The sequence below is a fragment of the Trichomycterus rosablanca genome, chromosome 1, assembly GCF_030014385.1.
Source record: "Trichomycterus rosablanca isolate fTriRos1 chromosome 1, fTriRos1.hap1, whole genome shotgun sequence".
NCBI classification, from domain to species: domain Eukaryota; kingdom Metazoa; phylum Chordata; class Actinopteri; order Siluriformes; family Trichomycteridae; genus Trichomycterus; species Trichomycterus rosablanca.
Window position 1 is genome coordinate 33,594,857 of NC_085988.1, and position 27,381 is coordinate 33,622,237.

The following is a 27,381-nucleotide window of genomic DNA, read 5'->3' on the forward strand; positions in this document are numbered from 1 at the left end:
ATGGCATATAGAACTCACAGGAGACAGGTGAAAGGATCTTTACTCTACATAACATTCTTTTAAAAGATAAAACTGATGAAAACAGATGCTTTTACTTTTGCTTTTACTAATTTACAAATTAAAAGCTTATTTTTAATAAGTAAACACATTTTTCATACTTTCATACAATTTGTCAGTGGCCTTAATATGTATGAACATTGTTTCTGAATTTCCTTTCCTTTTTTTATTCAATTTAATTGTATAAATTCTGGCTTTCTTAAATAACAACCCTAAAAATCATACAATTAAATTACATTAAAAATGTTCTTTTGCCTGGAATCAGAAAGTCAGTTTAATCTCTACTCTGTTGTCAGTACAGTACCTGTATATCTAATCATGTGTTATTGTAAGTTTGCATACATCTATTGTTATGGTTTTTCAGGGGAGCATTGAGATGTTAGAAAATATTGGAGTGGTGAAAAAGGAAAATGGCACTGGAAGCCTATATACGCTACCTGTGGTAAAGTCTATAATCCACATCATCTACTCTAACTGCCAAATATATGCTTTTTCATGGGAGGATTTATTTTAACAAGCAAATGTGTCACAACTGTACATAAATATTTGATTTGTATTTATATGTTTTGCTTTATTAATTAAAGTTAGTTATTACAGCAGCCTAGGATACATTAAAGCAAAACATATTAAAGTACACCACTATTTAGAATAGTCTATTTAGAATAGTCATTCTGATTTACAGTTTGTACTTCTATTTTGCTAATTTTGAAATGTGTTAGAGAAAATTTAAAGGAATCTGGCAAATGTTTTGTTCTAAAATAGTAAGTAGTAAATCAACTAAGTGTACCTACGCTCGTTGTTTTATCAGGTACTCCTACCATCTAGATACAATCTTTAGATAAATAGTTTACAAGTTACTACATACAGCTTGTCTGTTGCTATGCACAATTCATCTGCCACCACCTCTGACTAGATTTTTTGACTGTTGAACATTTTTTAACAGACAAAAAATTACAGTAGTATGTGTTGCTGGTGTAAGTATATACTAAATTTCATTCTGGGGTTGAGAATTGTTTACAAACCATAAATATTCACCCAACACGCACCCAGGTGGCGCAGCAGGATATTCCGCTAGCACACCAGCGCCGAGATTCTGAACTCCTCGGTTTGAAACTCGGCGTTGCCACCGGTCGGCTGGGCACCGGAATATGTGTGGGTGGGGTCTTCAAACGCTGTGTAAGGCCCCTGATTGGCGGATAAAGGCATGGGTGCATAGGTGGAAAAGGGTTACGTTAAGAGCTGTGCGCGGGTCAGAGGAGACGTGAGGAGCAATATACCCTAAATTGGGAGAAAATGGGAGAAAAACGCATGTGGCTAAGTCAGGGACAGAGCCTCCTGGGGAAACCCCCAGAACAAGGTGAAAATATACTTACCTTATTAAACACTGGTATGTTTTGGAATGTGAGAGGAAATATGAGTACACAAAGTAAACCCAAAGGAAAATGGACTGTAGACAGTAACTGTATACCTGAAAATGTGCACCTATATGGTTGGTTTGCTGGATAAAATAAGCAATACATTAGATATTAGGTACAAGTAGTAAACATGCCTTCAATGCTGGCCTTTACTTTTAGCACTCCCCAAAGTCCTTCGATTATGTACTTGTGGTCTCAAAACTTGATGAAGATGGCACCGAGACCTTCAGGAAGCGCAGAGATTTCATTGATGCTTTAAAGGCCAAAGATTTAAATATAACTGTGAGTTTTTTTTTCCTGCTGTTGACCCACATTTATGCTTCATATTTACAGATTAAATCCATAAACAAATGAAACCAGAAATGTATTTTTATATATGCATACATACATTGTTTCAGAAATTTGCTGATGGGAACAAAATTTTTTATGGGATAAAGGCCCCGAATGAGATCTTTGAGACTTACAGATATCTGCTTAAAGTGTCTGATGCCTGTAATTGGAGCTGTGAGCAGCATGGAAATATACCACAATCAACAAGGTAAGAACAGACACATACATGGTGTGATGCTTAAGAAAATGTTAAACTCGCTTAACACAATTTGCTTCAATTAAAACAATATTTTTTATGATTTAGATTTCATTAATACATACTTCTTTTCTTATGTGTAAAACATATTTTCAGCTTTTTATTGAAAGACTGGACAGGTGATTCTATATGTATATGTATATATGTGTATATATGTATTAAAAATTCACAGTCATATGCAGTTTGTTTGTTTGTTTATTAGGATTTTAATGTCATGTTTTACACTTTGGTTACATTCATGACAGGAACGGTAGTTACTCATTACACAAGGTTCATCAGTTCACAAGGTTACATCGAACACAGTCATGGTCAATTTAGTGTCTCCAATTCACCTCACTTGCACGTCTTTGTACTGTGGGAGGAAACCGGAGCACCCGGAGGAAACCCACGCGGACACAGGGAGAACATGCAAACTCCACACAGAAAGTTCCTGGACTGCCCCACCTGGGGATCGAACCCAAGTCATATGCAGAACAATCATTGATCAAAATGGCCTAGACTTGAAAATTCATAGTTCAACGACTGCATACAAATAACAATGTTGTATAAAAAGTATGTAAGTGAACTGCATTCTATAATCCATGTGGTTGACATGGAATATAAAATAAATAAAATAAAAAATAAATAAATAAAACCCCACAATGGATTGGCATCCTGTGTTTGTGGGTGGGTGTGTTATTGCTTTATGCCCAGCCAGTGATTCCTGGAAAACCAAGGTTCATGCAAACTCATATAATTATGGATGCCAGATTTGCCAGGTAGATGAGCAGTTACCATAATCATTCATTCATTCATGCATTCATTCATTTATTCACTATTATTTATTCAGTTTGACCACTGCTTAATCCTGATCAGGGTCACAGTGGGTCAGATTGGGTGAAATGCAGGAAACACTCACACACACTTAGGGCAATTTTGTAAAAGCTCCAGTTGGTTTGACTGCATGTCTTTGGACTTGTAAAACCAGAGCACCCAGAGGAAAGTCTGTGGCCCTCCATGATCACAATGGTGTGGTGTATGCAACAAATAAATTGCAGTGGTTAATTGGAAATAACTAAAAATGTAATTATAGTCTCCAATTAAGACTGCATGTCTTTAGATGTGTTGAAGGAAACCAGAGCACCTGGAGGAAAGTCTGTGGCCCTTCATGACCAGAGAGAATTTGCAGTGGGTAACTGAAAATGACAAAAAATTTAATTATTGTCTAATTTCAATTGCAGGATACGAATTGTTGATTTCATCCTGCACAACACCAGCATAGAGAATAATGGTGAGTACTTGCATCACTAACTTGTTATTCCTTTGTATTACTATACACTCCTGTGAATGCACCTAAAATTCCTGTTCTATGAGTAAATGAAGTGTTAGCCAACTATTAACAATACATTTTATGAAAACATGTGTTGCAACAAGTGTAACAGATATGTTGTGGAGAAACTGGCCAGTAAAAAATACTTGAGCTAAATTTGAAAGCTGAAAATTAGTATGGTACTTCACTTCACACTGTGTACTTCTTTTATTGTGCTGACACAGTTCTAATACATTGTTTGTTTCTCTCAGGTAAACATGAATACCTGTCAGATCTCATTAAAGAAAAAGTATTCCAGGCTCAATTTTGTCTACATGAGGTCTGTTAAATTATATATTTTGTGTATTTACTATATATCATGTACCTAACATTACCTGTGTTTTGTCTAACTGAGATTTTTCCAGACATAACAAAGAAATCAGAATGATTACAGTACTTAACACAAAATTAACACCAGTTTTTAACCATTATTATAAGTACAGAACAGCAGTTAATATACATTGCATTGCCAAAAATATGCAGACACACCTTCTAATTCGTGGTGTCAGACATAAAAAAGGGAAATGTCTTAGAGCAACAACAGCTTAGACACAAAGCAATAGACCACACAAAAAAGAACAAGATTGATGAGTTCTGCAAATGGCTTATACTTGTATCAGTACTTTTAGAAGAATTAACAGCACTAGAATTGTTCTTTAGGCATACTTAAAATTAGGACCACCAAATGCTTTATACCAAGTGTAAAGTTATTTGAATGAAAAAATGGCTATATTTGATGCTTTAAATGAACCTAGTAAGGTTAGCATAATGTGACAATATAATCCTACAGCATACATTACAATGATACTTCAGAGAATCATTAATTAAAAGTCTACTAAGCATCAAACTGAGATCAATAAAAAATGGTTTGTCATGTCTGGTGGAAAAGAACTTGAATGGTATGCTCACAGCCATGACATCAGAACTGCCCTCCTTTCCATTTATTTCTCACTGCAAGCAAGTCTTATGGTCTAACATATTATCTAACATGGTAAGATGACTAAACGCAATGTATGTATGGGTGTGCACACATTTTGGCCATGTGGTGTGTAAGCAGAAACATGAGCAACATTTTTTAACATTGACGGATAATAATCAAAGTCAAATTGTAAGTATGTGTGTTGACGTGTCTTTGGTATTTCCTTGAATGAATCAGAACACATACTTGGCATACTTTTTCATTTAAACCACTAAAACTAGTCATCATATTGTTAATGCTCTAACAATTGTAAGTGCTTTAAAATGTTAGCACTGAAACTTGGTCAGAAAATGTAGCAAATCTATTTCAGAAAGAGGAACAGAAAGAACTGAGAACAAGTTGGGCAAGATGGACAGCCTGTTTTAATGGACAACCCATAACAGATGTAAGGTATTGTGTAATAATTTGGCTTATTACAAATCAGAAAATATAACATATTGGGTCAGCTGACTGATAAAATCATTGTTGTATGATTTCCAAGGACCTACTTTGGAGAAAAAGTGGCTCTGTATTTCCTGTGGCTGGGCTGGTACACATTTCTGCTAATTCCTGCTGCTATCCTGGGAGTCTTAGTCTTCCTTTATGGCCTGTTTTTTTTCAAACCCAACCCTCTTATGTGAGTTACCAGTCGTCATTTTAATTTAATAAATAATATTATACATGAGCACTTGGAAGATGCAGTGGTAAAATACGCTTACACACAACTGCTGGCATTCAGGGTTTGAATCCCCAGTGGTGTTATTGACGATGTGTCTACACACAGACATGACTGTCTATGTCTGTTGGGTGGGTTGGTTTTTGGCGGGGGGTGGCTGAGGCCCCATGATGACTGCATGTCTTTGGACATGGAGCGTCCAGAAAAAAGTCTGTGGCCCTTCATGACCACAAGAGCGTGTTGTATGCAACAGAGAAATTGCAATGGGTAATTGGAAATAAATAAAAATTAAATTACAGTCTTCAATAACCCTGACGGTATGTCTTCGGACTTGTGGGAGGAAACCAGAGCACCTGAAGGATTGGCCTGTTCGGGGTATAAACCTGTTTGGATCCCAGTGATTACATGGAAGCCAGAACCAACACGACCCAGACCAGAGTAACACATGAAAAGGAAATTAAATTAATGATCATACTTCACAAATATGACAGAGCATGAGTTACTGAAAGTGAAAGCATGAAGCATGAAAGTTACTTTTGTGTTATCAAAAGGGCACTGATTTGCATGAGCTGATAAGTAGTAGATCTGGCTTTTGGGTTTACAGTACAGTACTACAACCTGGTGTCATCTGTTCTGTGGTTTAATGATGTAACTTTTCCTGCCCATCCACAAGATTTTGGTACAAACAGCATTTGTCAGACCAGTCGACTAATCGACTGTCCAGTGCAAATCCTTTGTAGGTGCATCTGCCAATGGGTAGAACTTAGCATGGGAACTTTGACTTATCAAAGTCACTCAGGTCTTCATGCTGCTCATATCAGCTACTTTCATCTCATTACTCATGTATCAAGTAACAACCATTAACCAAATATTGAATCTCCCTTACCTTGACTGTTATTAGAAAATAGGCAGTACCAAGCACATTTTTATGGGGTGGTCCTAATGTTTTGGTTGATCTGATTATATACAGTGTATCACAAAAGTGAGTACACCCCTCACATTTCTGCAGATATTTCATTATATCTTTTCATGGGACAACACTATAGACATGAAACTTGGATATAACTTAGAGTAGTCAGTGTACAGCTTGTATAGCAGTGTAGATTTACTGTCTTCTGAAAATAACTCAACACACAGCCATTAATGTCTAAATAGCTGGCAACATAAGTGAGTACACCCCACAGTGAACATGTCCAAATTGTGCCCAAATGTGTCGTTGTCCCTCCCTGGTGTCATGTGTCAAGGTCCCAGGTGTAAATGGGAAGCAGGGCTGTTAAATTTGGTGTTTTGGGTACAATTCTCTCATACTGGCCACTGGATATTCAACATGGCACCTCATGGCAAAGAACTCTCTGAGGATGTGAGAAATAGAATTGTTGCTCTCCACAAAGATGGCCTGGGCTATAAGAAGATTGCTAACACCCTGAAACTGAGCTACAGCATGGTGGCCAAGGTCATACAGCGGTTTTCCAGGACAGGTTCCACTCGGAACAGGCTTCGCCAGGGTCGACCAAAGAAGTTGAGTCCACGTGTTCGGCGTCGTATCCAGAGGTTGGCTTTAAAAAATAGACACATGAGTGCTGCCAGCATTGCTGCAGAGGTTGAAGACGTGGGAGGTCAGCCTGTCAGTGCTCAGACCATACGCCGCACACTGCATCAACTCGGTCTGCATGGTCGTCATCCCAGAAGGAAGCTGACGCACAAGAAAGCCCGCAAACAGTTTGCTGAAGACAAGCAGTCCAAGAACATGGATTACTGGAATGCCCTGTGGTCTGACGAGACCAAGATAAACTTGTTTGGCTCAGATGGTGTCCAGCATGTGTGGCGGCGCCCTGGTGAGAAGTACCAAGACAACTGTATCTTGCCTACAGTCAAGCATGGTGGTGGTAGCATCATGGTCTTGGGCTGCATGAGTGCTGCAGGCACTGGGGAGCTGCAGTTTGTTGAGGGAAACATGAATTCCAACATGTACTGTGACATTCTGAAACAGAGCATGATCCCCTCCCTTCGAAAACTGGGCCTCATGGCAGTTTTCCAACAGGATAACGACCCCAAACACAACCTCCAAGATGACAACTGCCTTGCTGAGGAAGCTGAAGGTAAAGGTGATGGACTAAACCCAATTGAGCACCTGTGGCGCATCCTCAAGTGGAAGGTGGAGGAGTTCAAGGTGTCTAACATCCACCAGCTCCGTGATGTCATCATGGAGGAGTGGAAGAGGATTCCAGTAGCAACCTGTGCAGCTCTGGTGAATTCCATGCCCAGGAGGGTTAAGGCAGTGCTGGATAATAATGGTGGTCACACAAAATATTGACACTTTGGGCACAATTTGGACATGTTCACTGTGGGGTGTACTCACTTATGTTGCCAGCCATTTAGACATTAATGGCTGTGTGTTGAGTTATTTTCAGAAGACAGTAAATCTACACTGCTATACAAGTTGTACACTGACTACTCTAAGTTATATCCAAGTTTTATTTCTATAGTGTTGTCCCATGAAAAGATATAATGAAATATTTGCAGAAATGTGAGGGGTGTACTCACTTTTGTGATACACTGTATATGTGTGTGTGTGTGTGTGTGTGTGTGTTTACACTGATCACAGAGAGGAAGTATGTGAATCAGACATCATCATGTGCCCACTATGTGATAAGAGATGTAAAGTCTGGCGACTCTCTGATACGTGCACATACGCAAAGGTACTCGCACTCTTATGGATCAAACACACCGAGAGTCTAGGGACTTATTGGCTCTAACAAACTCCATTTAGTTTTATTTCTACTATAAAAGGCACAACAACTTACTAACATATGTATGTGATCATATATTTAACTACTGAATTATTGTTTACAATAAGACAACATGACAATTTGTGGTATTTTACAGATATCACTGACATTTCTCATACTTAATTGTGCTGCTTGTTTTATCTATTCAATAATAATTCTCTGTAATAAAAATAATAATCGTCATCATCTAGTGTGCAGGCTTGTATGCTGCTTTTTGCAACTACATTGAATGGAAAAGTCAGACTACAGATATGATGTAAAATAGAAATGATGATTGATTTTTTTTTGTTGTTGGATTTTTTTATTATTATTATTTTTATTAAAATGTAATAAGTTTAATTTAAAACTTTTAGGGTATACCAGTTAAAAAAGTTAATCCATCATTACAGAACAATTCCATGGATCATGCAGTGCTCTTTGTATTCCTCAACGCTTTTGTCTTGACCAGACAATAGTAGTTACTGTAGCACTACATTTACATTTTCAGCATTTAGCAGACGCTTTTATCCAAAGCGACTTACACAATGAGCAACTGAGAGTTATGGGCCTTGCTCAGGGACCCAACAGTGGCAACTTGGTGGTGTCGGGGCTTGAACCGGCAACCTTCTGTTTACTAGTCCAGTACCTTAACCACTGAGCTATCACTGGCCCCTCACTAGAAACGATAAGCAAGTGACTGACAACTTGACCTTCCCTTATTTAGACATGGCATACTGTGTCTATAAAGTGCCTGACCAGGCCACTGGCACTGCTGAGACTCAAACCTTGGTCTCAGTAGTGGTGTTAGATAGTGCACCTTCTGAGCACCAATTTTGCCAACTTGATATTTCCAGTAAATAATTCTTTTTTTTTTTTTTTTGCATTTACCTCCAGTTTTCCACCCAATCTAGTCGTATTCAATTACCCGATTGCATTACGCTTTCTCTAAACTGATACTGATCTCCGCCCTGGTTGAGGAGAGCCGAGACACAATCCCCCTCCGACACGTGCAGGCGGTTTTAACATGCGGATTAGCTTTGTGTATGGAGAGCCACACCCTGATCAACACATTATTTCTCGTCTCTGTGCAGGCGCCATCAATCAGCCAGCAGAGGTCATAATTGCATCAGTTATGAGGTCCCGTTCCCTGTATGAACAACAGCCAAACATTGTTCATCTAGACGCCCACCCTGAGCTGAGTTTCGAACTGATGAGTTTGAAATGTTAGCTCTGGTGTGCTAGCATGTTTTACCGCTGCACCACCTGAGCACCCGTAGTGAATAATTCTTTCACAGGAACTTTTTATTAGAGTAAAATTTATTAACCTTAGAATCTATTGCCATATTAGCTGTATTAGTGCTCACCATGCTATTTACTCTTACTGACACGTGTCTTAATTAATAGTGAATTTAATAGGGAATCTGCAGAGTTATTAAAGTTCAGTTAGTAGGCAGTCTAGAAGCAGCTTACTTTGTTAGTTACAGCTTAATCAATTTAACTGTAATTTCAGCTGTGGCAGATTGTGGCCACATAAAAACAGGCTTGTGTAGCATAGTTTCACCTTTGTGCATTCGGCTTTCTACATACATGTCCTGTATTGTCTTTTTACTCTGTGCAGGTGAGCACGCTATTTGACAATGAAGGGACAATTGCATTTGCCATGTTCATGGCAGTCTGGGGTACATTTCTGCCTTTAGTCTTACAAATACCTAAACTATTTCTATTGTTAGTTTTTAGACTAAAAATAACTTTTTTTTTTTTGCAGCTACTGTGTTTCTAGAGTTTTGGAAACGCCACAGAGCCTCTTATGTGTGTGAGTGGAAGGTTTTTGACTGGTGTGAAGAAGAGGTAGGAATATAATTTAATTGGTATTGTTTTTCTTTTTTTCTTTTCTAGATTTAATGACTGTTCAGTTTTAACAGTTTTAAGGCACTTGCCCAGGTGTTAATACTTAAGATGGAAGACTGACTAGTAATTTCACTGGGTAGTTTTTGCTGTGCATGTGTTTATTTGCAGGAGGAACTCATTCTGGAGATTGTGAATGATCCTAATTGCAAATCAAAAAAGTACCGTCACTCATACATGCGCAGTACACTAGTGATGGTGTTTGTGACACTAATGGTAAGAACATTCCACTGAATTATTTTTCATTCCTTGATCCCAGTGTAACTAGTGTATCTAGAATTACTAGGATGTTGGCCCATCCAGCTGTCACAACCAAAAAAGAAATTATAAAGGAAATTTTAAATTTAGTTTGTTTTTAAACGTGATGTCTAAAACAATTGTAGATTTGATTAGATTTCTAACAGAAAAAATGTGTTAGAGTCTTTGAGTATCTTGTAACAAAGCCCTGAAAGGAAGTTTTTCTTCATTCTGAGACTATTTTTTTACAAAGCCAAAATAAGCAATGTCTTAACATAATACCTAAAACTATGTTATGAGCCTTTATGAAAATTGAAGCAGAGGTCAACATATGTGCATATAACAATTAAAGTGTAATCCGGTTTGTATTTGTATGTATTTAGCTGCTACTGATCATTGGGCTGACACATGCCCTGGTGGTGTTCAGAGTAATAGCCAGCGTGGAGTTTGCTAAGCTCACAAAGTGGCCATTCCTTAGTGAAAACTCCAGCACTGTGGCTATTATCCTCGGAGCCGTACTGCACTACCTCACGATAACCATCATGACTCGGGTAAAACATGAAACACTGCCTTTAACTGCCTTGCATCTACAGTTTGTGTTGACTCTTAAACAAGAGATTTTATGTTTAGTACAGTAAAACAAGAAAATAACCTTCTTATTCTCAATCTTGGGCAGGTCAATCGCATTGTGGCTCTGAAGCTATGTGAAATAGGTTGGTGAAAAAATGAAATGATCAGTTAAAGAATGGTAGTAAGTAAGCTCATTCATTCATTCATTCATCACTTTCTGTCCTGTAGAGAAGGTGCGTTCACATGCTGCTGTTGAAAGAAGCTTCACTGTGAAGATGTTTACCTTCCAGTTTTTTACTCTCTTCTCCTCCCTCATATACACTGCATTCTTCCTTGGCAGGTAAGAACTGAATAACTTTGTGAGCTTTGCAATGCTTTCTGATAGTGTAATGCAATTCAGCATAGGGCGTCCGTTGCACAATCACAGCAGGTGTGAATCCTATTTCTTTTTTGGATGAAAAGAAAGAAAGAAATGGCTTTTAATGGTTTGTCTGACAAATTTTATTATATTTAATATATACACCGATCAGCCATAACAATAAAACCACCTCCTTGTTTCTACACTCACTGTCCATTTTATCAGCTCTACTTACCATATAGAAGCACTTTGTAGTTCTACAATTACTGACTGTAGTCCATATGTTTCTCTGCATGCTTTGTTAGCCCCCTTTCATGCTGTTCTTCAATGGTCAGGACTCTCCCAGGACAGAGCAGGTATTATTTAGGTGGTGGATCATTCTCAGCACTGCAATGACACTGACATGGTTGTGGTGTGTCAGTGTGTGTTGTGCTGGTATGAGTGGATCAGACACAGCAATGCTGCTGGAGTTTTTAAACACCTCACTGTCATTGCTGGACTGAGAATAGTCCACCATCCAAAAATATCCAGCCAACAGCGCCCCGTGGGCAGCGTCCTGTGACCACGGATGAAGGTCTAATAGAGTGGACAGTGAGTGGACACGGTATTTAAAAACTCCAGCAGCACTGCTGTGTCCGATCCACTTATACCAGTACAACACACACTAACACACCACCACCTAGTCATTGTCACTGCACTGCTCTGTGGGGGTCCTGACCATTGAAGAACAGGATAAAAGCAGGCTAAAAAGGTATGTAGAGAAACAGATGGACTACAGTCAGTAATTGTAGAACTACAAAGTGCTTCTATATGGTAAGTGGAGCTGATAAAATGGACAGTGAGTGTAGAAACAAGGAGGTGGTTTTAATGTTATGGCTGATCAGTGCATAAGCAAATATTGAATCTGATGCCTGCTACACAGGCAAGGTTGTGTATAACATGTGTACCATGATCGTGTATAAAAGGAGGATCTACCAAAGGCTCAGCAAATATGGGTCATGGCTCACCACACTTCTTGTTGGGGTTGGAAACCACTGTTTAATTAGGCATGACCGTTGAGCCTGCAGATAGCATTTTATTAGAAACCATCTTGCTGCTATGACAAATATAGCCAAATGGGCTTAGTAGTCCCTTGGAAATCCATGTTCACTTAACACAGCCTACCACAGCATTGAGAAATGTAAACTAAAACTATTACACAAAAAGCAACATCTGTCATGGTCTGGGTGGTCATTAGTGCCACAACATGGGTGACTTGCATATGTGTGAAGACGTATATTGGGATTTTAAAGAGACATTTGCTGCCATCAAGGCTACTTCTTTTCCAAGTCCATGATTATTTTGGCAATGAAATGCCTGATCTCATTTTGCATTTGCTACAACAGCATGGATTCATAGACAAAAAATGTGTGCTTGACTGGCCCACCTGCAATCCAGATCTGTATTTTATTGAAAACATAAAATAAAGTGATAAATAACCTTTACAGTGGAATTATTACAAGTGACATGCATATGTATTTTATATGTTTACTGTGTAATTCTCACAAACGTGTCCATCTTATGCTATCAGTCAATCCATCAACTACAGACTTATTTTTCTAAAAGCTACCACTCTCTTTTTACTTTCTTCTAATTTCCCCTGTTTTCTCACAGTGTAATAAATAACAATTCCACTGCGTCCTGCACAACCACCCTGCAGGGCAAGTATAGATAGATGATAAAAATGTTTATTTTTATTTTTTCAGGATAAATGGACATCCAGGGGGATATGTAAGGATAGCTGGCAAATGGAGATTAGAGGAGGTAACATACGAGGGCTCTTTAAAAAGTCTCCACACCTTTTTAACTGTATTTTAAAAACAAATGACATCATTTTTCTACATAGTCACCTTCCGATGCATTTTGCACAGTGTCGTACCAACTTTTTAATGTTTTTGGTTGAGTGCGTAGTCACTGATGCTTTCACAGCGGTCCAAAAAGGTGGAAATCAGATGGCGCTAAATCCGGACTATAAGCTCTCTCTCAGTCTCTCAGACACAACCAATTACTACTCCTCCCACCATCACCTTTTCCAACAAAAATATAAAAGTGCAGAAACTTTTTGAAGATTCCTCAAATTTTAAAATACTTTAAAATAAAAATTTTTTAAAAGGAAAACATCTGCGGTGCACAGGTGGCGCAGTGGGATATTCCGCTAGCACACCAGCATCGAGTTTCTGAACTCCTCGGTTCGAAACTCGGTGTTGCCGCTGGTCGGCTGGGCGCCATCTGGCGGGCATAATTGGCAGTGCCTGCAGCAGATACTAATTGGCCACCGTATCTGCAGGGTGGGGGCCGGACTATGTGTGGGTGGGTGGATCTTCATACGCTGTGTAAGGACCCTGATTGGCGGAAGAGAAGCCTGTGCAGAATGCAGAGGTTTTTGATTTGATTTACTTTATTGTCCCACTAGGGGAAATTTTACTTGGGCCACCCCAAGCTACATATCGTTTATACAGACATACAATGACATACTATACAATACAAACATTGAACATCAAACAACACACATTAAACATACAACATAATAAAATACATTAAAATACCTCCCCTACTCTGCTCACCTGTTAGAATTAAGAATAGTAATGGAAATAGGCACAAAAGAGTTTTTAAACCTCTTAAATCTACACAATGGCATTCTGAATCTTCTTCCCGAAGGGAGAAGATGGTATTCTGAGAACATAACATGGTCAGGGTCAGAAGTAATATTCCTTGCCAGCCTCAGCACAGACCGCTCATAGACTGTACCCAATAAAGAGTACTGGTTGCCCCCAATGATTTTCCAGGCATTTTTGACAACACTAGCCAACCTATTCGTTAGTTGGGTTGAGAGGCCACCAAACCAGACAGAAATACCATAACTTGCAATGCTCTCTAATATAGTCTTATAAAACAAAATCATAATCTTTTGGTCCACTCCAAAGCTACGAAGTCTCCTCAGAAAGTACAGTCTCTGTTGCAGTCTGGCACAGAGATACTGTACATGGGTTAACCATCCAAGTGAACTGTCAATATAAACCCCCAGATACTTATAAGAAGACACCTGAGATATGGAATTGTTATAAATAACCACTGGACTGTGGTCACCAATTTTTTTGTTATCAAAGACAATCTCTTGTGTCTTCTTAATATTCAATTTGAGGAAATTAATGTCACACCATTCCACAAATCTCTGTACCTCAGCAAAGTAGTCATTAACACTGTCATTCTTTTGCATTAAACTTAGAATGGCAGTGTCATCAGAGAACTTGAACAAAAAATTATTGGGATATATACTCCTACATTCATTGGTATAGAGTGTAAACAACAGAGGAGAACTAACGCAGCCCTGGGGAACACCTGTACTTAAGATCTTCCAATCTGAAAGACATCCATTAACTCTGACCTGCTGTGTCCGATTTGCTAAGAATGATCGATACCACTCTACAATGAATGGATTGACCTTCATATCTATTAGTTTATTAATCAGCAAGTGTGGTTGAATTGTATTAAACGCAGAAGTAAAATCAATAAACAATACCCGAGCATAAGATGTAGAGTTATCGAGATGCTTAAAGATCATATGCATCAAACTAGCAATTGCATCCTCTGTGCTCCTATTGCTCTTATAGGCAAATTGGAAAGGGTCTAAGCTATTGCTGACCTCCTCTTTCAGTCTGGCGACAATAAACCTCTCCAAGCATTTTGCCACCACTGAAGTCAGAGCCACGGGTCTGTAACTGTTATTATCCTTACAACCCGTGTTTTTAGGTATTGGTACAATGGTAGATTTTTTCCAAATATCTGGCACAATTCCTGTGTCCAGTGACCTTTGAAAAATGGGACACCATGCTTCAGCTAACTCCACTCCACACAATTTTAACATGAATGCTGAAATCCCATCTGGCCCCGTGGCCTTCTTATGACATAAATTTAAAAACAAGTTCTGTACTGCAAGTTGATCAATCAGTAATCTGGAACTTGACTTATTATTCCTTAGTTCATTTAGAGGCTGTGTTGTAGTACCATCACTTAAGTCAAATCTACAAAAAAATTCATTTAGCTCATTGGCTTTCCCAGCTTCATTTACTACACTAATGCACCTTTTACCTGCACTTATACCAGACATAGACTTTAAGGACTCCCACATTTTCCTCGAGTCATTATGATAAAATTGCCCCTCGATTCTATCTTTGTACACATTTTTGGCCTCTCTTATCTTATAATTAAGTTCCTTTTGAATTGTCTTCATTTGAACCTTATCTCTATTCCTAAAAGCCAGTCTTTTACGATTGATACAATCCTTAATTTCTTTTGTGACATAAGGCTTATTATTGGGGTATACTAAAAACACTTTTGTGGGTACCACACTATCAACACAGAATTTAATATAATCTGTAACAGAAACTGAGGCATCCTGTAAGTCCTGATCATGAAAAATTTCCCAATCTGTTGCCATAAAGCACCCTTTCAGAGTCTCAATAGCATCATGATTCCAGTCATACACTGTTTTAAGCTGGGGCTTGCACCTTTTAAAAGCTGGCTTATAGGATGGAAAAAGACAGACTACATTATGGTCGGAATTAGCCAAAGGTGGCTTCAACTTCGCTTTATAGGCGTTTTTAATATTTCCATAACACTTATCCAAGACCTTATTACCTCGGGTACAGCAATCCACATATTGGTCAAATCCAGGAAGTGCCATTTCCAATTTACAATGATTAAAATCACCCATAATAAAACAGGGGGCTTCGGGGGAGCTTTGTAATTGTTTAGAAACACAATCCGCTATCGTAGAGGCTGCGACCCTCGCAGTACTATCCGGCGGAATGTAAACAGCACAAATTAAAATACTCCCAAATTCTCGGGGTAGATAAAAAGGTCTAAAACTTACAAGTAAAAGTTCAAGATCGGAATTACACACCTTCTCCCGTACGGTGTACTGTGTGCACCACTTATCGTTTACATAAACGCACACTCCTCCACCTGTGCGTTTACCCGAGTTTTCATTTCTATCCAGCCGAATCAAGTTAAAACCGTTCAGAGAAACCAGAGCATCCGGTAAATCTTGCTGAAACCAAGTCTCAGTAAATACCAGCAGACACGACTCCCTATACTCATGCTGAAATCTGGTTGTTGCTCGCAGTTCATCCACTTTATTCCGCAAAGAGCGAACGTTACTCAGAACCACTGAGGGTAGGGGAGGTCTATGAGGTCTGCGAAGAAGCCGTTGTCTGATTCCTCCTCGCCTGCCCCTATTCCTCACCCGTTTCCTCGTCTCCGGCACTCGCAGCTCCTCCGGCAGGTCCAGCGGTGCATGAAGATTAAAGCGTCGGAGCTGGAGAAGTGCGTCCCTCGTGTAGTATACAGACGCCGCCGGCTCATAGTCCATGTGAGCACACGTGACAATACACTCCGATATAAGTCCAAAAACTATACATCCAAAGAGTAGTAGATGCTTAGCGCGAGTCATCATACAATTAATCGATTCCTATTAGAACCCAACACAAACAAACAAACAAACAAAAACAATCCGACTGTAGCGTGGAAGCCCGGGTCGCCGCAGAGTAGCGCCACCGGAAGGTGAGAAGAGAAGGGCTGTACATGTGTCGGAAGAGGCGAGAACAGCGACATCTCTCCTCGGATGCAATCTGGTATCTCTCAGCAGCGGAAGACAAAATTTAGTGTGCTAAATCGGGAGTAAAATGGGGAGAAAATGCATAAAAAAAAGGAAAACATTTACAGTGGGTTACTTTTTTACACTGATTGAGATTTAAAAAGACAAATAATAATAAAACAGAGAGAAAATAATGTTATTGGTCAAAGTGGACCAACAATGTCACTTTGTAATATGCAGGAATAGAACGGTCTGTGGTAAATGTAGCAAACAGCTTCAAGAATAAAAGAAGGGACATAAATTAGAAGGTGCATGATACATTAGTAACATTTAATTATGGAAAATAATAGTAAAATTCTTACCCAGCTTGATGTACAGACAGTGACATCATTGGACTAGTCTTGTCTGTATTTTTTCAATTATGGTTTTAAAGCTCTGGCATTACAGCATTTTCTATAACATAAGAGAAAATGTGACTATTTAACTTTAAAGGATTCTGCATTAAAATGTTTTTACTACGGGGCAGTAAAATCTCTGAATATGACTAAACTATTTCTGTTTTGTTTAGTGCCACCCTAGTGGATGTCTGACAGATCTTTTCATTCAAATGGCTGTCATAATGCTGCTCAAACAGGTCATCAGCAATGTGTTTGAGTTCTCTGGCCCGTAAGTCAAACGTCTGTCAATTTAGGATTATGTTTTTGTACTATTATTTTGATATAGAAAACCTACCAAATGGATGTACTTTGCATGTATATATACACTGCCTGGCCAAAAAAAAGGTCACACACTCTAATATTTCGTTGGACCGCCTTTAGCTTTGATTACGGCACGCATTCGCTGTGGCATCGTTTCCACAAGCTTCTGCAATGTCACAACATTTATTTCTGTCCAGAGTTGCATTAATTTTTCCCCAAGATCTTGTATTGATGATGGGAGATTTGGACCACTGCACAAAGTCTTCTCCAGCACATTCTAAATGGGGTTCAGGCCTGGACTCTGTGGTGGCCAATCCATGTGTGAAAATGATGTCTCATGCTCCCTGAACCACTCTTTCACAATTTGAGCCCGATGAATCCTGGCATTGTCATCTTGGAATATGCCCCTGCCATCAGGGAGGAAAAAATCCATTGATGGAATAACCTGGTGGTTCAGTATATTCAGGTAGTCAGCTGACCTCATTCTTTGGGCTCATAACGTTGCTGAACCTAGACCTGACCAACTGCAGCAACCCCAGATCATAGCACTGCCCCCACAGGCTTGTACGGTAGGCACTAGGCATGATGGGTGCATCACTTCAGCCACCTCTCTTCTTACCCTGATGCACCCATCACTCTGGAACAGGGTAAATCTGGACTCATCAGACCACATGACCTTCTTCCATTGCTCTAGAGTCCAATCTTTATGCTCCCTAGCAAATTGAAGCCGTTTTTGCTGGTTATCCCCACTGACAAGTGGTTTTCTTAAGGCTACACAGCTGTTTAGTCCCAATCCCTTGAGTTCCCTTTGCATTGTGCGTGTGGAAATGCTCTTACTTTCACTATTAAACATCCCTGAGTTCTACTGTAGTTTTTCTACCATTTGATTTCACCAAACGTTTAAGTGATCGCCGATCACGATCATTCAAGATTTTTTTCAGACCACATTCCTTCCTCGAAGATGATGTTTCCCCACTGTCCTTCCACTTTTTAATAATGCGTTGGACAGTTCTTAACCTGATTTTAGTAGTTTAGCAATCTCCTTAGATGTTTTCTCTGCTTGATGCATGCCAATAATTTGACCCTTCTGAAACAGATTATCATCTTTTCCACGACCACAGGATGTGTCTTTCGACATGGTTGTTTAACAAATGAGAAGCTACTCACTGCATCAGTTAGGGTTAAATAACTTGTTGCCAGCTGAAACATAATTACCCATGCAGTAATTATCCAATAGGAGGCTCTTACCTATTTGCTTAGTTAAATCCAGGTGGTGACTTTATTTTGGCCAGGCAGTGTATAATACATATGAGCTTCATGGGCAATTCGTTGCCTACCCTATGTTAAAGGCAGTTATTGTAGTAAGAAACTACGTTCATTTACAAATTATTTACTGATGTTCCATTTAGCGTGTCTGTAAATACAAAAATACAAACTAAATATCAGCACATGCATTAAAGTCATATCTAAATATCATAACTGTTTTTTGCCCACTCTCTTAACAGTTGGCTTAAACGGTGGCTAAAAAGGTGGCAGAGCCAGAAACTGAGGAGAAAAATTAGCCAGTGTTCGAAGAAGGATTGTATGAAAGCACCAGATGTTAAACTGTGTGACAACTGTCAACTGAAGGACCTGCTCTGGAACTTTGACCTTAATAATGTCGACCACTTCAGTCTATTCAAAGAGTTCCAAGATATGGGTACATAAGACTTTAAAGTTCTAGCTCATTTTCATTTAGATTTATAGTATTTGTTCAAAACCTTCTACTCTCTGCTTACAGTGCTTCAGTTTAGTTTCACCACTATCTTTGTGGCAGCGTTTCCTCTGGCTCCACTTTTGGCTCTGCTGAACAACATCATTGAGATCAGACTGGATGCTATTAAAATGGTCGGTCTGGAGCGCAGACTGGTGCCCAGAAAAGCTAATGATATAGGTGAGAGTTGTTATTTTTGATGTGCACAGTAACAAAAAAGAATATAAATAGAATATTGGAGAATAAATAAAAGGCAGCAGAACTGCTGTTACCAGTAGTGTGGCACTTACCATTACTCAACACAAGCTTTTGTATGCTGAGTATGTACTATATTTGCATACCTGACCACAAGCTTGTTGGATGTGCCATTTCAACGATAAATTGTATTGAAATAGAGTGACCTCTGTGTGACAATGGGTAGCACTGTTGCCTCAGGAAGAAGGTCCTGGGTTTGATTACCAGGTGCAGTTATGTGAATTAGAGATACAAAATTGCCTTTGACATTGAACTTGAACATTTGTAACCTGTCCTGTCATATAAGTAACCAAAGTGTGAAACATGGTGTTAAAATCCAATCTATGTTATCTTTACAGCTATAATAATAGCCACTCTTCTGAGAGAGCTTCTTACAAGTATGTTTGTGGAAATTGTTGGTTATGAAATCCTTTATTCATGTTTCAGTTCATTCAAAAGCTGTTCAGTGGGGCTGAAATCAGGGCTCTGTACAGGCCACTGAAGTTTCACATAAAAATAGAATGGGTGTCCCATATGGTGTATGATTTGTGATAAAAAATGAAATTTTAGAAAATGTAAAATAGAAGCATTTTAGTAGTGGTTTTGTGTTTTTGCCCCCTGTAGATACAACAAATTAACCCAAGTACTAAACCTGTTTGAAATAAATAAATAAATAAGGAGTAAATAAAGGAATTGTTAAAAAAAAACTCATGAGCCAAAAATTCTACTCAACCATTAGGACACACGTTTGTGTGTTTAATGGAGCCATAATGGTTGCACCGGTGCAAATAGGCACTTTGTATTTGAAACTGTGTATGTGACCATTTCTGTATGTGCACTTTGTAGGTGTCTGGACAAATATCCTGGAGACGATTGGTGTGCTAGCTGTAATTGCAAACGGATTGGTTATTGGCATATCCTCTGATTTCATCCCTCGATTGGTGTATCGCTACCGCTATGGACCCTGCGCCAGATCCAATGCTACTGGTATTGAGTAAGTAAAACATCTTACTTCTTAATGCTACAAAGAAAATTCCATGGCCCAATTCATGGCCCATTCCAAATCCCAAATGATAATTACCCTACTCTCATGCAGTCTGTTTCTCTCACACAGATGCATGTCTGGTTACATAAATGACACGCTGTCTATCGCTGATATCAAAGATGAAACAATTAGAAGAGACTTCTTACCTCAACAACTCATTCACAATGGCACAATTGTGTCACGCTGCAGGTACAGTGTTTCTAAAATGTGATAACAAATTTAGTGGCAGCTTTATTTAAAGTGGATCTGAACATTTAAAACTTTAAAATGGGATTGTGTGTGATAATGGTACTATACTATACTGGTACTATAACTTTTTCTTAGTTCTTAATTTACAACTCTAAGGAAATATAAGGAATTTACCCCAGTATGTGCCAACATAAAGTTAAAAATAGGTGTCTGACATTGTTTGGTGGTGTGTTAGTGCAATGGCAAAAGGCACCATTCATTCTGTTTTTGCATTTTTTAGCTAAATGTTTGGTAACATCTAGACAATATCTCTTTTGGAGATGAGCATTCTTGTTTTAGGAGGACAATGCCAAGCCACATAACAGCATGGTTTTGTAGTAACAGAGTGAAGGTGCTAGACTGGCTGGCCTGTTTTTAACTCTTTTAAATTGAATAATACTAATACTACTACTAATAATAATCATATATATATTTTTTGGGATTGGGGTTGTACTTGGTAAGTGCTTGCTTTAAATGTGATTATTATTGTGATTATTTTGACACATTGACTTGTTAAATTTGTATTTTAATTTTAATTCAGTGGCACATTAAAACTATTAGAACAACTGTTTTACTCAGGTGTTTGTCCATGTTGCGTTGTAAAGTATACTGTTTTAATGAATTAATTTATTTACTTTTTATGTAGATATAGAGACTACAGAAGTAATGAAGACTACACTTTGACCAATCAGTTTTGGGTTATTCAAGCAGTCCGCTTTGCCTTCGTCATTCTCTTTGAGGTATAAATGCTAGCAAATTTTAAACTTGGCAAAACATTAATACCATTAGGAAAAACATGACTTTTATTTATTATTTTTCATTTTAGGGTAATGTTTCCATGTCATTTAACCTATTCATTTATAATTTTATCTATTTTGCCTGTCTCTTTCCAAACCAATATGCATCCCACCTGTCTTTGCAGCACGTAATGGTGATGTGTAAGTCAATAGCGAGGTGGTATGTGCCTAGTTCTTCATTAGAAGTAAAAAATAATAGGCTGGAGGACAAACTTGAACGACTGAAGGTGGAACTGAGGTAGGTGTCTAATATACTAATAATAACCAAATATTTTATTATTATGCACCTTTTTTTTACTTATAATACACTTTATACTAACACATTATTTTTTTCTTTGCAAATTTAAATATTAAAAATACAGTGAGATACAGTATTTGGTTCCCTCCTAATTTCCTCTACTTTTGCATATTTGTCACATTTAATTCTTTTAGATACAGGGAGAACATGAGAAAACACAAAACAAAATGAATGTAAAGGGGCAGTTCACACATCGCTACTAAAAGCCTGAGCAGTTGCCTTGAACCTGCAAGAATTTAAAATGAACCCAATTTGCAGGATGCTTAACCAAAGTAGAACAATACTGTGGCTAAAAAAGGTAAAGGAAAAAAGTGGTGGCCAAAATAAAGTAAACAACAAATAAAAGATTTAAACATCCATAGTCCACAACAAAGAAAGTAAATAGAACAGGGATAGATTAGAACTGAGAACTGATTGTCACAATATGACAGGCTGTTTCAGCCATCTGCAACAAACCAGTTCTCTGAAAAAAAGGAAAGATAGGGAACCCTCTGAACAATTGCATAGGACGGCAATGAACAAGCAGCATCCTGGGTTCTCTCCAGAAAAAGGGACGTCATGCTGCCTCTGGGGCAATTCACTTTACTTGGGCATGTCTGTTATGAGGCCCAAAAGCACTGTGATACCAGGTGAGTTTGCAGAAAAAGATAAGTGTAAACAGAGCATGGTTCCACAGATATTGCAGTTTTTTGCAAGTTGCCCGACCAAGGAACTGGCAAGTCAGTGACAGAAAAACTGTAACACCCCCACCTGGAGTGAATTAATGGCCACGAGGCACAATTAGGGCACAATTCTTAATTAAGAGAAACTGAAACGTCTGTCACTTCTGTCAGCTCTGTTTTATTTTGCAGGGTACTCCCAAAATTTTATTTTTAACCATTTATAAACCTACAAGATACTCTGCACATTTTATAGATGAATTTGCTGAACTACTGTCAGTTATCTCCACTGAGTACAGCTTTTTCATCATAACTGGGGATTTTAACATCCATTTAGATAATAACAAGGACAATAACACCAAAGAACTTTTTGGACTTTTTGACACGTTTGGTCTATTGCAACATGTGAAAGGGCCTACACATACTCGAGGGCACACTCTGGATCTAGTTATTACTAAAGGTCTTAACATTTCTTCTGTTATGGTCAAGGACTTGGCCCTCTCTGATAATTTTTGTGTCTTCTTTGAAATACTGATAACTCCAGATGCTCAAACTAGCTCTGTTTCTGTTAAGAAAAGGTACATAAATGAAAGCACTAGTTCTCAGTTTATGGAGGCCATAGCTATATCACCAACTTTAATTGCAGAGTCAGTTGATGAACTTCTGGATAACTTTAATGTGAAAATATTCACTGTCATGGATGTGGTTGCCCCGGTAAAAGTCATGAAAACGTTGAGCAAACAGAAAGCACCATGGCGTAACACAATGATGGTAATAGCTCTGAAAAGAGAATGCAGGAGAGCTGAACGTAAGTGGAGGAAAACTAAACTTCAAATCCACTATGATCTCTATAAGCAAAGCCTTTGTAGTTTTAACTCGGAGTTATGCAGGGCTAGACAGCTGCACTTCTCTAAGATCATTAACAGGAACATCAACAACACCCGCACTCTATTCAACGTGGTCGACAAGCTTACAAATCCTCCAAAACAGATCACACCAGAACTTCTGTCCACAGAGAAATGTAATGAATTTGCTCATTTCTTCTGTGAAAAAATCAAAACTATTAGACTGACCATCAACGCCACTTAGTCAAACGATGAAACCATGCCGCCCCTACAGACACCTAGAAATAACATGACTACTATGTCACAATTTAATACAATAGACCAAAGCACTCTGGAGAAAACAGTTTAGCATCTTAAATCATCGACATGTTGTCTCGACATGTTGCCATCTGAATTTTTTTAAACTATCTTTAACTCTGTAAAAACCATATTTACCATAGTTATGCAGATGACACACAGATATATCTGGCTCTATCACCAGATGATTACAGCCCAATAGATTCACTGTGTCAGTGTCTGGAGGACATCAATAACTGGATGAGCCAGAATTTTTTACAGTTAAATAAGGACAAAACAGAGATTGTTGTGTTTGGCAGCAAAGAGAGGAGGATTAGTGTCAGTGAACACCTCAGTTCCCGGGCTCTAAAAACCAAAGACCAAGTCCGAAATCTTGGCGTTCTAATAGACTCAGATCTTACATTCACCAGTCATATTAAAACCATCACCAAAACAGCCTTCTACCATCTTAGAAATATAGCCAAAATCAAGGGTCTAGTGTGCCAACAAGACCTAGAGAAGCTGATCCATGCTTTTATCTCCAGTAGGGTGGACTATTGTAATGGTCTCTTAACTGGACTTCCCAAAAAGACCATTAAACAGTTACAGCTCATTCAGAACGCTGCTGCTAGAGTTTTAACTAAGACGAAGAGAACTGAGCACATCACTCCAGTTCTAAAATCTCTACACTGGCTTCCGATTAGTTACAGAATAGAATTTAAAGTGCTGCTACTGGTCTATAAATCACTGAATGGGTTCGGCCCAGAAACCTAGTAGATCTCTTAGATCCATGGACTCAGGTCAGCTAGTTGAGCCCAGAGTCCAAACTAAACATGGTGAAGCAGCATTTAGCTGTTGGGCTGCATATAACTGGAACAGATATTAGATGTTCCGCAAATGTAGAAATGTTTAAATCCAGGTTAAAAACTTTTCTTTTTCCTTGTGCCTATGATTGAGCTTAAAATGTTTGCTATTAGCCTCCTTTTACCATATTTCTTTTAGTTTTTCATGCTCTTAATAATTATTTTTATAGAGTAGTGTACATTCTAAATTGTAGGGTATATTTTACTATATTTTCTTTTAGTTTTCATGTTCTTAATTGCTTATCTCTCTTGTTTTAATTTCATATTTCCCAAATTGTAGGATATATTTTACAATATTTTCTTTTAATTTTTCATGTTCTTAATTTTTTTTATCTCTCTTGTTTGAATTTCATGTTCTTAATTGTAACTAAATGTTTGCAAGAAGTCTTTCTGAGGTTCTAGATCTCAGGAATGTTTTAATGCTTTTAATTAATTTTTTTCTTTATGTAAAGCACTTTGAATTGCCACTGTGTATGAAAGGTGCTATACAAATAAACTTGCCTTGCCTTGCCTTGCCTTGCCTTAAATCTGCGTCTCCTCGCCCCCTCTGCAGGCCATAAATTGCATGGCAGTTACAGCAAGGTTCTGCCACCAAAGCCCAGCATGTTCTGTTACAACAAAAGAAAACCTTTAGCAGCAACAATTGTACCCAAATACCTTCTATAATTAGAGTTCAGTGTTTGTTGCTAATTTGAGCCTTTGCATTGTTTTAATTCAGCCAATTAAAATGACGTTCATGCCTATTAATCATCCCATTATGATTCAGAACTTTGACTAGGCCACTCCAAACATGAATTAAATTTGCTTAAATTTGGGTAAGTAGTTGATAAAAAAAATAGATGGAACATAAAAAGAGCAAACTACTTTTTACACAAGGTCAGTTGGCATTGGGTAATTTTTTTTCCGTCAATAAATAAAATAATTAAAAAATTGTATCCAGTTGTCATATATTAGGTTTAAAGATATTAAACAATTAATGAGGCAAATATGCACGAATTTAAGGGCAAATAGTTTTTTAAAGGCACTCTGTAGGCCACACAAACACGTGCCCGTGAAGGTATAGAAGTAGAAAAAAAAGGTATGATCAGGCTGCAAAGCACAATAAAGGAAATACATATAACTATATTATACTGTATACGGTATATATTTATATTGAATAAATAAATGTATCATTAAATTTCTAATCAAAACTTTGACAGAGACAGAAAGAGTAGGGGAGATAATTCATTTGTTAATTTTTACTAACCACTTTATCCTGATCAGGGTTGTGGTTGGTCATTTTCATGTTTTTGGAGCAGTTGTAGAGTAGTGATTAAGGTACTGAACTAATAATCGAAAGGTCACTGGTTCAAGCCCCACCACTGCCAGGTTGCCACTGGTGGGCCCTTGAGCAAGGCATTTAACCCTCAATTGCTTAGACTACTGTCACAGTACTGTAAGTCGCTTTGGATAAAAGCGTGCTGCCAAAAATGTAGAAATGTAAACGAAGCAAGGAAGGTAACTAGAGTACCAAGATTAAAAGCCATGAAAATAACATGCGAACCTCATAACTGACCAATAGCAAAGATCAAATCCAGGACCCCAGTAGCTATGTTGCTGTGTGAAAATCACCCAACATGCTGTGCCATGCTGCTGCCAAGAGGAAAAAAACAGTACTTTTTTATTTGTTTGGGTTTTCTCAGGTAAATATTTTCTCTTGTAACTGAATGAAAACCCACCCTGTCTGCGCTGGAACAAAATGTAGAATGGTCAAGGAGAGCAGTTCAAACATGCAAAAACCATCTTCACATATTCTTTCAGTGTTTTTTGCTTCTATTATCTGCACATGTATTTGTTTCTATTTTTGCACTTTTTCCAATACCAAGACCCAGTTTCTCCAATTGCACTGTCCCTTGCCGCTGCAGACCCCAACCCAGACTATCAAGCGTCTCCTTCGACACATGCACAAACTCGCCGACTGCTTCTTTTTACATGTCAAAGATGGGGTCTCATAAACAGCTGTATCGTGTACGGAGAGTCACACATTACTGCCTGCACTACTAAATCACAAATTTACTGCAAATGTCTTGCAATTGTATTTTTAATCATCATAAAACACTCATATAAAACACTCATAAAAAGTTTCATATAGATTTCTCCTGTGCTTCCAGTATGCCAAAATGATTTAGGTAACTGCTGTTTATACAAAACTTATTTCGTCTTTTTACTGGCTCAAAAGCAATAAATGTAATAAATTGTACTTTTTTACAGGCGTGAAAAACCAAAACATTTCAGATCACACAATTGATCTGGCAGAAGAAGGCTTGAAGGACAAACACTAGTTGCTGTGTACCGTAAACTCACTATTTACATGTGCAGAATTCTTTGCTGGAGGCCTCAACTTGCAACACGTATAGATGTAGCCAGCACTTCAGTATTTTTTGTTTGTTACTACTTTATAAAAACAGCTCAGCTCCACTGTTGCCGCCATGCTGACCAAATGTTTGAGAACTACCACTGTTTCTCACAGAGCAGTGTTTCTTTTGTTAAATATTTACCTAGTCTATGATGTAATGTTATCATCATGTTGGATTAAAATTTATTGTTTTATTTGTTTTCATAGTTCTATTTTTACTTTACTAATTCGCTATGTATGTTAATGACTGTACTTATTTTTAAATTTGAAAAATGAAAAATGAATGTATAATATTGCACTTTTTTCAGAAACAAAATTAAAAATGGTGTATTGACATAAATCTGTCAATGCCTGTCTCAAAATGTTGCTTTCTAAACAATATGCACAGTTAAATATTCTGTTGAGGACAGATTATGAGCTGTGCAGTTTTACAAACTGAGGCAATTATTTAAAATCCTTGCAGTTTGCTCATACAAATGTGTTCTTAATTTTTAAATCAGACACCACTATTTTTTGCTTTTTAAAATTAATCAGTGTATTTGATAAAAACAAAAAGAAGCAAAAAATATCTTGATGAATGTGTGTGTTAACATTGTTAAAGCCATTTTGTGACAACTTTGAAGGAATATTTAGGATTATTGTCCTGTCCTCATCCAGAGATGTTGTATTTTTCAAATAATCCACTTTCTTGTCATCTACTTTCTGAAGTACACCCCTTTGCTTTACAGTTGGGATGGTGGTCTTTGTATTAGAAGCCTCATGCATAGCGCTGATCAT

General features: G+C 38.1%; 1 protein-coding gene across 1 annotated transcript; it reads left to right on the forward strand.

Moving 5' to 3' along the window:
- LOC134318325 (anoctamin-9) lies at positions 1-26,880 on the forward strand. Its single transcript, XM_062999227.1, has 24 exons — positions 1-27; positions 422-499; positions 1,632-1,754; positions 1,871-2,010; positions 3,279-3,328; positions 3,619-3,686; positions 4,696-4,775; positions 4,867-5,001; positions 7,646-7,739; positions 9,427-9,487; positions 9,574-9,656; positions 9,825-9,929; positions 10,334-10,501; positions 10,627-10,663; positions 10,749-10,860; positions 12,624-12,681; positions 17,082-17,179; positions 18,717-18,910; positions 18,992-19,144; positions 20,045-20,192; positions 20,313-20,432; positions 21,118-21,211; positions 21,394-21,506; positions 26,460-26,880. The coding sequence occupies exons 1-24, from the start codon at positions 1-3 to the stop codon at positions 26,494-26,496; spliced, it is 2,376 nt and encodes a 791-aa protein (XP_062855297.1). The 3' UTR covers positions 26,497-26,880.
- The last annotated feature ends 501 nt before the right edge of the window (positions 26,881-27,381 follow it).